We start from the raw sequence: 12,841 nt of genomic DNA, 5'->3' as shown, positions 1-12,841 counted from the left end.
GGTTCCCGCGTTGCTCCCCGTCACGGTGCCCTGCTCTCTGTTCTGACGCCAGGTGGCTGTAAGCGCCTGGGACAATGTGAAGAGACCCCGCTGGCCCAAAGAGTCTGGCCCTCACTGGCAGGCAGCCCCTAGGCTGGCGGGGTGGTTGGGGAGCCGGCCCTGTTGTTCAGGAGCTGCTGGGACAATGCAGGGGCCCATCCGATCACCCTGACCCTCTGGGTGGCGGTGACAGGCAGCCTGACCCCTCTCCCCTGGCAGCCACGAAATCTTCCAGAAGCCATCACTCAGCGTTGGTGCAGCCTCCCTAATGTCCTGCTGCTGTCCTTTGTCCCTTCCTCCTGCCTTCCCCTAAAGAATGCCCACTGTGCTCTTCCCCTGCCCGTGTTGACTTTGGAGATGGAAATGGTGGAGCTTTCTGGAAAATGGGCCTCCCGTCCTAGCTGCCCCCAGAGTCGCCCATCTGTTCAGCAAACGGCTGCTACACACAGCTTCCCCGAGGATGAGGACGGGGAGGCTTGTCAGAGGGTGGGGCCAGACCCCCAGGCCCAGCCCCGCCCAGCCCCGAGGCAGGCCCTGTTGTCGTGTTCACCTTTCTGTTGGAAACCCGGACTCTGTCTTCACGGGCAGGGCTGAACCCCACTATCAGGAGCATGCTTCTCACCGTGGAAATGCCAGTCACGGTCCTAGCAAAGAGCGATTTCTCTTATTTATTAAGATCTAAAATAAAAACCAAATTAAAATGTTTTCCCACCGTATTTTTTTAAAATGCAAATTTAGACTACAGATACTAATTTCAAAATATAAGTTAAAAAATATTTTTCCCTGTTGTTTTCTTTTCCTGTCGCCACTGTCACAAATCATGGAGTCAGTGGCTCCAAACAGCGTGATTCTCTCTGTTTCCGCTGTGAACCTGAAACTGCCCTAAAAGAGCCCAAATTAACCCCCCAGGCTCATTCCCTCGTGTTTGGAGGTCAGGAGTCCAACATGGGCCTCGCTGGGCTAAACCCAGGCGTGGGCTGGCCTGGCTCCTCCCGTGGCTCAGGGCAGGCTTTCCCACCCGTTCCGGCCTCCAGAGGCGCTGGCTCCAGCCTGTGGCCGGGTCTGTGGTCACATGGCCTCCCTCTGCCTCGCTCCCATGGAGACCCTGGGGTGACACTGGGGCCCCCATCTCAGGGTCCTGCACTTAATCCCATCTGTGGAGCCCCTGCCACTTGGAAGAGAACATAGTCCCAGGTTCTGGGGAGCAGGACGTGGACATCTGGGGGGGCCACTGTTGAGCTTCTCACCCCTACACAGCCATGGGTGAAAGCGCCACTGAATGGTCCACCCGGGTGCTCTCTGGTGACCACAGGGCTGGCATCACCCACCCTTGCCTACGTCTCTGCTTAGTGTCCCCTGGGATTTTGCAGTTAGCCACGCCCAGCGTGTTCTTCCTTTCTGTGCCTTTTCTATCAGAAAAGTCAAGTCTTGGATGATCTGAGTGCCACCTAGAAAAGCTAGAACCGGGATCCTTTGGGGCCATGGCCACTCTCCCTGGAGCTGGGCCTGCTCCCCACGTCCTTCCTGTCCCCGAGGCCCTGCTGTCCCTAGATCTGGCCTGGTTTGCTTTCTGGGCACATGCGGGAGGCTCGGGGGGCGGGGTGCTGGGAGAGGAGGAGCCAGGAGCCAGAGGCCTGTGGGGGCCACCCCATCGTTGCTTCGTAATCAGTGTGGACTCATTAAGTCACTCCTCGGCACGGGGACCAGGGCTGTCTGCCCTGGGGGAGGGTGGGAAGGCGTGGCGTTGGTGGGAGGGCTGGCCTCATGCGTCCCCTGCGCCCCTCCTCAGAGGGAGGATGGGAGAGGTTCTAGGGCAAGTGAGTCACTGCCCTCCTCCGTGTCCCTTCCAAACTTTTTGGGGGACATGCGTCACAGACTCCATTATTGAGATGGATGGAATGAGTTTGCGATGAATATGGAAAATGAATAGCCGAGCTCCAAATGGGCTCGCTGGGAGAGTCGTGGAGCCCATGGAGAGAGCATTAATGTGTTGGCGCGTTATTGGTGCTAATCACTTAAAATGTGCGCCTTTATTAGAGCTTTAATGAGAGCCACTTAAACTGTGCATTAAAAAGAGGGACTGCAGAGAGGCCGCGGGCCGGGCAGCAGGGGCTATAACTCTAATTGAAACACTTTTAGCACCGAGGAAAGTAGCTGGATTCAGTAATCCCTCGCACTTTCTAGAACCTCGCAGTCACAGTCGTGTCCTTGCCGGCGGGCTTCCCAGCCCCCACCCCCAACACTGTCGCTTAGAAGCGCCCCCCGCCCCGCCACCAGCAGGTGTGTGGGTGAGGCCCTGTGTCCGTACACAGCACATCCATACACACGCAAGTGTGCCCTCTAACTGGCCACCCGTCGGGGGTGTGCACTGGCCTGGAGGCTGGGGGCCCACGGTCTGGGTCGGACCCCGGGAGGGTCCCCAGGCCGGTTGTTCCTGGGGGTCAGTCCTGGAGGGAGCTGGACCCTGGAAGAACCGGCCACTGCTGTGGCACATCCCAGACCTTGCCGAGTTTGTGAGGCAGCCCTTCTTGGCTGCCTCTCGGTGACGGTTCGGGTGAGGAGCCCAGCACCTTTGCGTGGAATCCCGGGGCTTTTCTTTAACCTCAAGACCTACACGTCATTGGTGGGAGCTTCGGCCAACGAGTGAGTTAGTGAAACACATTTTCTGAGCAAGTAGAGCTGATGGTCTGCCTTCCGTGCACTTAACGAACATTGTTTTAAATGAGTTATGTGGTATATGCTGTGAGACAGGAAGCACAGCCCAACGTGAACCACCTTGTGTAGCAGACGGTCAGGCCTGGCCCAGGCTGCTCTGCCCCTTTCCCACCGCACCGCGGGCCTCGGACGGTCAGTAGGAAGGCAGAGCCTCCGCCTCCGCCTGCCGTGGGGACCACGTGTGGGAAGAGCCCAGGGGAGCCCGTGCCCACATAGGGGGCCCCCTCCCTCTTCGCTGCAGACTTGGTTGTGGGGGGGGCACTGCTCACGGCTCCCTGCGTTGAGAGCACCTGTTCCCGTGTCCCGTCTCCCCGGCTGCACGATTGCCTCGGCTGAGCGACTGGGCGCATGCCACGTGGCGGGTTTTATGTGGGGGGTGCTCAGAGGGGAGTTCTGTGCAGCTGTGCCCTGGCCTGCACCCCATCTGTGACTTTGGGGGTACACTTTGTTGCACAGATGGCCCTGGCCCACCCTTGGCTCTGGGCTCACTAACCGGCCCGGTCCTGTGCATTTTGTTCCCTTGGAGCCGCAGGCCTGATGGGAGGCGAATGCTGCCCAAAAGAGGCCTGCTCAGCTCTGGCCCGCCAGACTGACGCCCATCTTTCCTGCTCCAGGGTTCTTCCCCGGGAGCTCCCAGGGCTGTGATGCCTTCCTGCGGCACAAGATGACCCTCATCTCGCCCATCATCCTCAAGAAGTATGGGATCCCGTTCAGCCGGGTACGTAGGGGCTGCTGGGGCCCCGGCCGAGGGGACCACCAATGTCCCAGGACGCTGGCTTCTTAAGCCTGCAGAAGCCTCCAGCTCTACTGTGGTGGGGAGTGAGGACGGAAGAGGGGAGAGTTGGGTGGGGTCTTGCCTTACATAACTCCCACTCCCACGCTCAGTCCCCTGCCCTGTGTGCCTGTTGGCTGCCCCCCCCCCCCACCTCCCCGCAGGGTCCTACAGGGCTGGGGTCGCAGTGGAGGGGCAGCTCCTGCCAACTTCCCAGGAAGCCACAGAACAACTGGGCAGGCCCCTCTGCCCCCCGCTTCATCCTGATCTCTGGCTGCACCCCATGGCCCACTGCAGATGTCCTTTGCGAGAATGAATACCTGTTTAGAAATGAAATATCTGGCTCTCCCACAGCGTGGAGACTGAACTCATTCAATTTGCTGGTCCAGGGAGTGCTCCGCTTGTCCCCGGGAAAGGCTGTGATGAATGAGGCCTGAAGCTGGGCAGTCAGGGTGGGGGGGTGGGGGGTGGAAGGCCAGCACCTGGGTCTGGGCCTTCATCAGGGGCTCTGCCCTGGGGTGGGGCTCAGCAGGTATCCACCGCAGGCAAGCCTTTCCCTGCAGACAAGCCTCCTGGATGGGAAGGTCTAGGCCTGTGTCCCCAGGGTGGTCTGGACCAGAGGGATGTGCCCAGAACCTTCCGGAGAGGCCCGAGCAGACTCTGGGCTGGGTAGTGGGGGCAGGCCGGGGAGAGGAGGCCGCTTCTGGGATTCTGGTTCCTGGAGGTCTCCGTACAAGAGCGTTTGTCGGGTACGGGGGCAAGTTCTGCAATCAGATCCTCATGCCGCACTCTTGCTAGGAGTGTCAGCGAGTTGGAAATTGCTTCTGACATTTCAATCACATCGCCCACAGCATCAGTGCTCAGATCGGGGATTCGTTCTCGCTGTCGGGCTCGTCCTTCAGAGCGTGGCACGTTCTGCCCTGAGAAACGCAGGTTTCCATGCCCCCGTCTCCTCTCCTCGTCTTGTGATTTGAACACCGCCGGTTACCGGGAACCTCACGGACAGACACGGCATTGCTCCCAGGAGTGAGAAGGACTTGCTTTCCTGTGGGTTGTGGAGAGCGTTCTCCCAGGCGGTGCTTCCTAGAGAGAGAGCGAGAGAGAGGCCGGTCAGAGGCGTCCCCTCCCTTGCGTCGCTGTCCGCGCGGCACTGTGCTTGGTGCACGAAATGCCTGAAGGCACCTGAAGGCGGGGGCCTCCTGGCCCTGGGGCAGCTGGCTCTCAGAGGCCGTGCTCCCCTGCCACCAGCCCGGCCCCCGGCTGCCCACGGGCCTGCGGGGTGAAGGCCGAGGCTGGGCCAGCAGTGAGCAGGGAGCAGTGTTAGGCTCCAGATGCATGCCCCGTCCGGGTCCATGTGGGTCCCCTCATCTGAATTCCTGGCAGCCCGGGGGGGAGTGACTCCCACGCTCCACTTATAAATCTTTGTAATGGTATTTACTTCTAGAAGAAAAAGCAGATCAATAGCAGAGCTTTTTAATAATTAAAAGTGTGTATTTCTGTAATCTGCCATGGACTTCCTCATTTATCCTGCGAGCGCTGGGGGAAGCAGCTGAAGTCAGGCTTCCTCCATGACTGGCGTGTGCGCCGGCGTTCCCTGCTCTGCTTATGACTTTGCCACACGGCCTATCCATCATCCCAAGTGCCTTCTAATTTATTGTCGGGATAATGTGGACGGTGGTGACGTGGAGGATGGACACCGTGGGCTCGAGACGAAGCCACCAGGATGTCGGTTTTGTGACAGGAGCATCGTCTCCTTGCCAGCCTGGGCACATCGGTTCTAGGCCTTGGTTTATGGAGGGGTCGTGCGGGAAGGCGAGGCACTGTGGTCTGCCCGAGTGGGGGCCGGAGGCACCTCCCTTCACACCCCGGCTCTCAGAGCTGGCCCCGCGGGGACCCCGCAGCGTGCCCGGGAGACTCCCCGCTCATGCCGGGCCTCGTGCCTGCCGGTACCCTGGTGGAGGGAGGGAGGGAGGGAGGCAAGCCAGCTCGGCGGGAGAGCTGGATGATGCTGTCCAAGGTCAGCTCAAAAAGGATAAGAAAATAAGTAATTACGTTTTTAAAAAAAAAAAAATCCCTACATTTTAATTTTAATTGTATTTACCACCCATTTCACACAGCCCGGTGCACGGAGCCAGCCCAGAGAATCCTTGCTGTGGCCGGGGTGGGGGGGGTGGAGGTTGCTGGCGCCTCTGGGACACTGAGTGTTCTCTCCCCACCCCAGTCTCCTGCCGTGCATGGGCTTCATCCCCCACACGCCTGTCACTTGGACAGGAATTTTAAAATATAACTTAATGCACACTGACTTCCCTTGATTGGTACAATTCATTACTTGAAAAGAAAAATATCTTCCTGTTCTTAAGGACTGGCTTTTCTCCAGGCTGTGTCAGTTTTGACTGATTTTTGACTCCGTGGTTGGCTTTTGGAAGTCTTCCGCCCCCCCACCCCCCACGCCCCCGCCCCCTCAGGGTCTGACTTCTTCTTGGTGACTTAAATGAATCCAGCAATTCCTGCTCATCTCTCTGGAGGAATAAACAAAGATTAGCAAGCCTGAGAAGTCCTACAAAGCTACAGTAGAAAGATGAACAACCTGATAAATGGGGACAGAAGGAGACACTTTGCGAAAGGGGGTATAGGCACCCGTAGGCCTCAGAGAAAGGGGATCGAAACCACGAGATCCTGGGCCCACCTGGCGGAACACCCCCAAACGCCGGCGAGGAGGAAAGCGATGGGGACTCCCCACCACCACCAGCGTGGATGCTGAATGGGGGGACCGTCGCAGAAAACTGCTGGGCAGGTTCTCGGGAACCCGATGTGCCGCCGCCAGGAGACCCTGCAGGAATGCAGGCATGTGTCCTCAAGTAGACTGGCCCCCACTGCGTTCTCGAACACTCACCAGAGCCCCACTCCAGAAACAGCCCACGGTCTGTCGGCAGAGGACGGGGAAGCACCCAGCAATACATCTACACAACGCGGTTCCCTTTAGGAGAGAGAAGGGACAGAGTACCTGAAGTCACACCGAGGGACAGAGGCAGACACAAGAGCACAGTCCGTGCGAAGCCATTTCACGAAACCCGAGAAAGAAACGTACTCCTCAGTGACAGAGGCATATCTCACGGTGGGGGGATTGCTGGGTGGGGGGCTGCCTGCGGTGGTCCGTTCCTGTTCGGGGCGCTGGTTACTCCCAACTCCAGACAACCTGTAATCTGTGGCTTCTACCGAATCTTCAGTCAAGGACCTCAGAGTTACTCTCTCGCCACCAGCCTCGGTTTCCACATCCGTGAATTGGGCCTCCAGCCCCACCTCTCATGTTCTGGGACAGTGACCGCTGTTAACTTGTTGTCCTTCTTTTGGATCCCACATCTTCTGGAGTGCTTGGGTGAAGGGCTCAGTGCCACCCCGGGGGGAAGGAGAGAGGGAGCCCAGGGGGGAGGCTACAGCCCCCACCTTTTCCTCCAGGCCTTGGGGTGGAGGTTCCAGAAGCTTCCGTCTGGGCTCCTCGTGGGCCCTCTTCCCTGTCACTCACTCACACCCAGCTCCTTGGTTTGGGGTCTCTGTTTTGGAGGCTGGATCAGACCATTTGAATAGGTCTGGAACCATCATCAGCTCATTTGACAGAGTTCCGACCTTGACATTGTGTCCTTATAACACGCCGTTCTCCGGCCTCTCTGACCTCACTTGGAAGGAGCCCCCTCCTGGGATATAAGGGACAGACCTGGGCTTATGACAGCCAGAGGACTTAGGTCATTTTCCAGGAACGTTTCGTGTGTGCAGCTAGACCTATTTTCCTCACAAGGGCAAGACCCTGTACTTAGAGCACGCCCCGCCCTGTGCTGGGGGGTCACTGTGGCTGATGCCAGCCGTATCCGGACATCCCACGGTGGACAGCAGGCGGGACACGACCACCTGCCTCCAGACCAGGAGAACCCCTCCCTCCCGAGAGTGCCTGGAGGCGTGGCACTCAACAGCCCCATGCGTCGATCACCTTGGGGCCCCGCCCGGGGCTGGTGGCAGCTCTTGTCCAGGCCACGGCCACACCTCCTGCCCCGTGGGAAATTGGCTGGAGCCCTTGGACTTAGGCGGAGCCACCTTCCACTGGGCAGAAGTCCATTGGCTGCCGAAGTTGGGGCTCCCTGGCACTTGTTGGGAAATCCTTGAGTCCACGTGCCCTGCTGTGCTGGCTGGTGGCTCCTGGTGGCGTCGGCCACCAGCCTCTGCCTGCCCCGGGCCGGCTCTGCTTCTGGTGGGGGAGCCGCGTGGTAACCGCCATTCCTGACTCCGGGCCTCGCCCCTCGCCTGTTCGCTCCTGCTCACCTGTCGGCTCTTTCCTCCTCAGATCACACAGGAGGCCGGGGAGTTCATGATCACGTTTCCCTATGGCTACCATGCTGGATTCAATCACGGGTTCAACTGTGCAGAATCTACCAATTTCGCCACTTTGCGGTGGATTGATTATGGCAAGGTGGCCACTCAGGTAAGTGCCTGCAGAGCCTGTGAAGGGGTCTAAACGGGGGGTCAGCCCCTCTCAGCCCGTTCCCTCGGACCAGGGCCTCTGTGGCCTCTGCTTAGACTTGACAGGGGCCTGGTCTCTCCGCCAGGGTCTGATTCTGGGATCCTCAGTGGACTCATCCCCAGAATGTTCCTCACCTGGAACGAGCAGGGAGGAGGCATGGGGCCTGCGACCTGCAGCCGGGGGCTTTCCTTCCCCAGCAGACCCTGCTCTCTGGGCCCTGGTGTCTGGGCCGTCCATGGACATCACTGAAGGGCAAGAGGACTCCTCTGATTCTTTTCCTGGAAATTTGCTGTTCTGGGTCTCAGAGGGCCTTGCTGCGAGGAGGGGCTGTTGGTGGGAACAGGCTCGTACCAAGGGCCTTCCTCCGAGGACTGCCACCACAGCCTTGGGTCCCTGTTCCGGCCTCTGCAGAAGATGGCACGCTCTTCCTGTCAGGCTGGGCTCAGGCTTTGGCCCAGGGTTTCAGCCCATCAGCCTCTCTCCACTGCAGACAGCCCAGTTACTCATGGGTGTCTCTCTAGCACTGGGGCACGAGGAACAGGAGAACCCCCTCCAGCAGGGCCAGTGCGGTGTGAAAACAGGGTGCTTCCCGTCAGCCTCCCAAGTTGGAGCCTGGGGGTTCCTCTGAGGAATCGCTTGGCCAGTTCCAAGTCAGCGCCCAGGACCGGGGCAGTTGGAGGGTTTCTCACAAGACCCAGCAGTCGTGACCCCGTGGGAATCAGCACGGAGGCCACTGGCCGTGTGTGGGTGTCGTGGCCTTGAGCTGTGGGGGTAACACACGCCATGTCCGAGGTTCGGTGCATGACAAGCGGACATGAAATATCACGCAGATAATTGGTTCGTGCTGGTTATGTAGGCGATGTTTTTGGATAGATTGGGTTAAACCAAATATATCATTAAAGTGAATTTTGCCTGTTTCTTTTCACGGTTTGAGTGTGGAGACTGGACTGAAGATTACACAGGTGGCTTGCGTCCTGCCTCTGGTGGGCAGCTCAGGGCTAGACGGATGGGCTCACCTTTATGTTTCTAACCACTCACTTTTCTAGCTTCGCTGTTTCAGTGCAGTTCAGAAAAGGAACTGAGCTTTGCAGGAAAGAGACTGGAGAGGCACTTGGGGGGTTAGGAGTGTCGGGATTGTTATCCTGGGGGGCGCTGTCTTTGGCAGAGATGCTGGGCTTCGCTGAAAGAGAAGAAGTGGGAGCATCAGGATTTTTTCTTTTTCTTTTTTTTTTCCAAAGATTTTATTTATTTATTCCATAGAGACACAGCGAGAGAGGGAACACAAGCAGGGAGAGTGGGAGAGGGAGAAGCAGGCTTCCTGCTGAGCAGGGAGCCCGATGTGGGGCTTGATCCCAGGATCCCGGGATGATGACCTGAGCCGAAGGCAGACGCTTAACAACTGAGCCACCCAGGCACCCCAGGACTTTTTCTTTTGAGCTAAAGGAATGATGGAATGTCCCGGAGCGTGTGGTTTTGCTCACGTGACCATGGGGCACTGTGGACGGTGAGACAGTGCACGGAGAATTCTGTGGGGCCTGTGTGCGCCGAGAGCCCCGGCCGCGGTGGGAGCTGCGATTGAGTTGTAAGCTCTGGACAAGATTGCAGGCTTGTCCTGGAGGTGCTGTCAGCGCCGGAACCACAGTGGGGCCAGCAGGGACTGCCCAGATATTAAAAGCAATTTTGGGTTCAGCCATGTGTTCACAAACAAGTGACATTTGGGAAGTGCCGCCTTAGATTGGGCCTCCACGCTTACATTGCCAGGCGGTGTAGCATGAAATTACTGAGCGAGTGGTGTGCAAGCGCTCTGTGCAAGCCGGGGCTCAGGCGGGTGGCCGGGCCCTGTGCCGGGCTCCCACGTAGAGCCACCCCAGCTGCCCCGACCGCGGGGCGGGAAGGCGAGGACTTCAGCCGGGAGTGGCCATTGGCCATGGGGCGCCTGGCCATGCAGTGCTGGATGGCAGCCCGCAGGCTTTTCGGCGGTGGAACGGGCTGGCGGTTTCTGCCTCTTCCAAGCTCTGTTGCCCAGTAACTAGTCGAGGCCGGAGATGCCGCGAAGGCACCTGGCCCCTCGCAGACACCACAGCTGAGGTGTGTCAGAGGCAGACCCGGCAGGGGCAGGGAGATGGTTGAGGTCGGGTGGTGCTCAGGGACCTGCTGGCTCCTTGGCCGCATTTTAGGGAATGGATAGTGGGGTTGGGGGAGGATCCCAGGATGCTTTTCCTAAGCAAGGGCTTCTTTCTGCCGGCCTGAGCTGCCCACCCCCATCTGTGCTTGGGCCAGTTCCTTCTGATACCTTCCTCGGAACCCAGGGAGAGCATCTCCACTTTCCAGATTTTATTATTTATTATTTTTATTATTTTTTTAACAGACTTTATTTATTTATTTGAGAGAGAGAGCATGAGCATGGGGGAGGGCCAGAGGGAGAAGCAGGCTCCCCGCTGAGCAGGGAGCCTGATGTGGGACTCGATCCCAGGACCCTGGGATCATGACTTGAGCTGAAGGCAGACGCTTAATGACTGAGCCACTCAGGAGCCCCAACCACTTTCCAGATTTTAGAAACTTTCAACTTGGTTCTTCACCTTCTTCAGGCTCTTAGGAAGTCCCCCCACCCCCCTTGTCCCTTTTCTGTCATGCTCCCTCTGTGCTGGCACATTAGATGCCAAATTCTTGCATGTGGCCGGCCTCTGTGAATTTCAGGTATTTGTGTTCTTTCTTCTTCTAGAGCAGGGGTCAGCAAACAGGGGCCCAAAGGCCAAATTTGGCAGGTTACCTTTGTGTGGTCCTCAACCTGAGAATGATTTTTACATTTTTAAAGAGTTGTGCAAAAAATCACAAGAAGACAATGCAACACATCACTTAAGACGAAACTCAGATTTCATGTTCATAAAGTTTTATTGGCACACAGCCACACCCATTCATTGACAAGCGGTCTCTGGCTGCTTTTGCCTGCAACAGCGGAGTTGGGTAGTTGCTCCAGAGACCACCTGGCCTGCAAAACTGAAAGTAGTTGCCTCTTTGCCATTGCAGAGGAAGCGTGCTGGAGGGTTGATGGCATGGCAGACTCTAGCCTTTCCCGTCAGCCCTGGCTTGGGCCGGTCAGGGCCGACCAGTTGCCTCTTGCACCCTTTCCCAACCTTTTCCCAGGGTCTCTGGCATCAGAGGGGCTGCTCTTTCAAGCCCATCGGCCCCCAGTCATGACCCACACCCAGCGCCGTGGCTGCCGCCTCTGGAGCCTCTGGATGGGCCTGTGAGGGTGCTGGTAGCTGTGGTTGGCCAGGCCAGATGCCAGCGTGCTGCTGCCGCTCACCTGCAGACTTCCCACAGTGGAGCGGGAGGCCCCGGCCTCGGGCGCTGGTCTGCCTCCGCGGGCCAGAGGAAGCCGCCAGGCTTATAGCCTCTTACCAGAGCCCTCAGAGGGAGCTCCTCGGGGCCTTGCGCCCAGGGTCTGCTCTCTGGCCTGGCTTCCTTTGACAGCATTCACACCGGAGCACCCCCGCCCCCCGCAGTCAGCAGGAGGCTGAGCTGCCCTGGGGTCACTGTCGAGTTGACATGGTGTTTGGGTGTTTGCTCTCTTCCGTGGTTCTCCTTTCTGAGCCACTTCGCTGGCATTAACCTTCGTGACCCATCGGTGTGCAATAGGAGAACCACATGGCTGCTTGTACCCTCCCAGGCCTGTTTCTTTGTCCCAGACTCCTGCCAGTTTCTGGATCCCACAGCCCCGTCCCCGAGGCACAGCAGCAGATGAAAACCCTGGCTTCCCGGGCTTCCCGTGTCCTGGGCGCAGCTCTGGGCCTCCATCTGGAGCAGGGGTGGATGGAGGGAAATCGCCCCCAGGGTTTTACGTAATTAGGGAGAAGCCAGCTGGGGGCCAGGGTGAACAGAGACCACTGAGAGTGCCGAAGGGTCAGGGCTGGGACTCCCAGAGGAGGAGGCAGTGCTTACAGGGACGTGGGGGGGGCAACTTCCTGCCAGCTCCACGTCCCCAGCAGGGGGAACAGAGGGGCCTGGCACTTTGACAAATGTGTAACCCCGCTATACGGGTGTGCGCAGTGGGGGCTGCCCAAATGTTGATGCATGTTAGCTCTCTGTGGTGGAATTTGGGTCCCTTAAAAACATACACTCTCAATATGTGTCTGTCTTTTTTACAACTTTCTTTAAAAAAAAAAAAAAAAACAAGTACAGCTTTTCAGGGGAGGGAGGAGTGATCTTGCCCTTCCTGGGGGCTTCTTCCGTAAATGCCCTGCAGCCCCCAGAGGTGGAAGGTTTGGGCTGCTTTTGTCGTGGTAGGGGTGGTTTTTTGGTTTGTTTCAGAAATGGGAACGAAAAACCAAACCAGCCAACAGGCCCAAACCGGGTCACTCCCGCCCAGCTTCCGTTCTCCCCCGCCGCATCGGGACCAAGGGGAGCATAGAAAGTCACATGCAGACTCAGCCGCCTGAGCGCTGCTGAGCACTTGCTGTGGGCGTAGGATGGACCTGGGAGAGAGCTGGGCCTCCAGGGAGAGGGTGAGAGTGGAGCAGTGAGCAGGGGTCCAGGGACCCGAGGACACTACAGGGCCTGGGTGCAGAGCAAGTGTGGGGCCTGCCCCTGGTCACGTGCTACTGCTGGTTTGTTTTGAGCCCTCAGCTGGATCCCTCCTTGGAGGGAGCCCTCCTTTCCCCTGTGTCTCTCCCTGCCTCTCTCCCTCCTGCTTTGCTGGTGGCACCACCCTGCTTCCAGGTGACCCTGAACTTTGTGACCTCTCGAGGCCCAGAGAGGTCAAGTGACTTTGCCAAGGTCATTGCAGCAAGAACCCAGAACGTCCA

General features: G+C 58.3%; 1 protein-coding gene across 11 annotated transcripts in view; it reads left to right on the top strand.

Moving 5' to 3' along the window:
* Nucleotides 1-12,841, top strand: part of KDM4B (lysine demethylase 4B) — a 134,417-nt gene that overhangs the window by 78,910 nt on the left and 42,666 nt on the right. For 9 of the 11 annotated variants that reach the window (XM_078057161.1, XM_078057173.1, XM_078057177.1 and 6 more), the window contains 2 exons: nt 3,369-3,472; nt 7,860-7,997. In XM_078057161.1, coding sequence (XP_077913287.1) covers nt 3,369-3,472; nt 7,860-7,997 — 242 coding nt within the window. Of the gene's footprint in view, nt 1-354; nt 745-3,368; nt 3,473-4,377; nt 5,029-7,859; nt 7,998-12,841 lie in introns of those variants that run through there. The other 2 variants (XM_078057186.1, XM_078057192.1) reach the window with 2 other exon arrangements.

The sequence above is a fragment of the Halichoerus grypus genome, chromosome 1 (genome assembly GCF_964656455.1).
Source record: "Halichoerus grypus chromosome 1, mHalGry1.hap1.1, whole genome shotgun sequence".
NCBI classification, from domain to species: domain Eukaryota; kingdom Metazoa; phylum Chordata; class Mammalia; order Carnivora; family Phocidae; genus Halichoerus; species Halichoerus grypus.
Note: the sequence above shows the minus strand (reverse complement) of the source record. Positions and strands in the feature narration are given on the sequence as shown.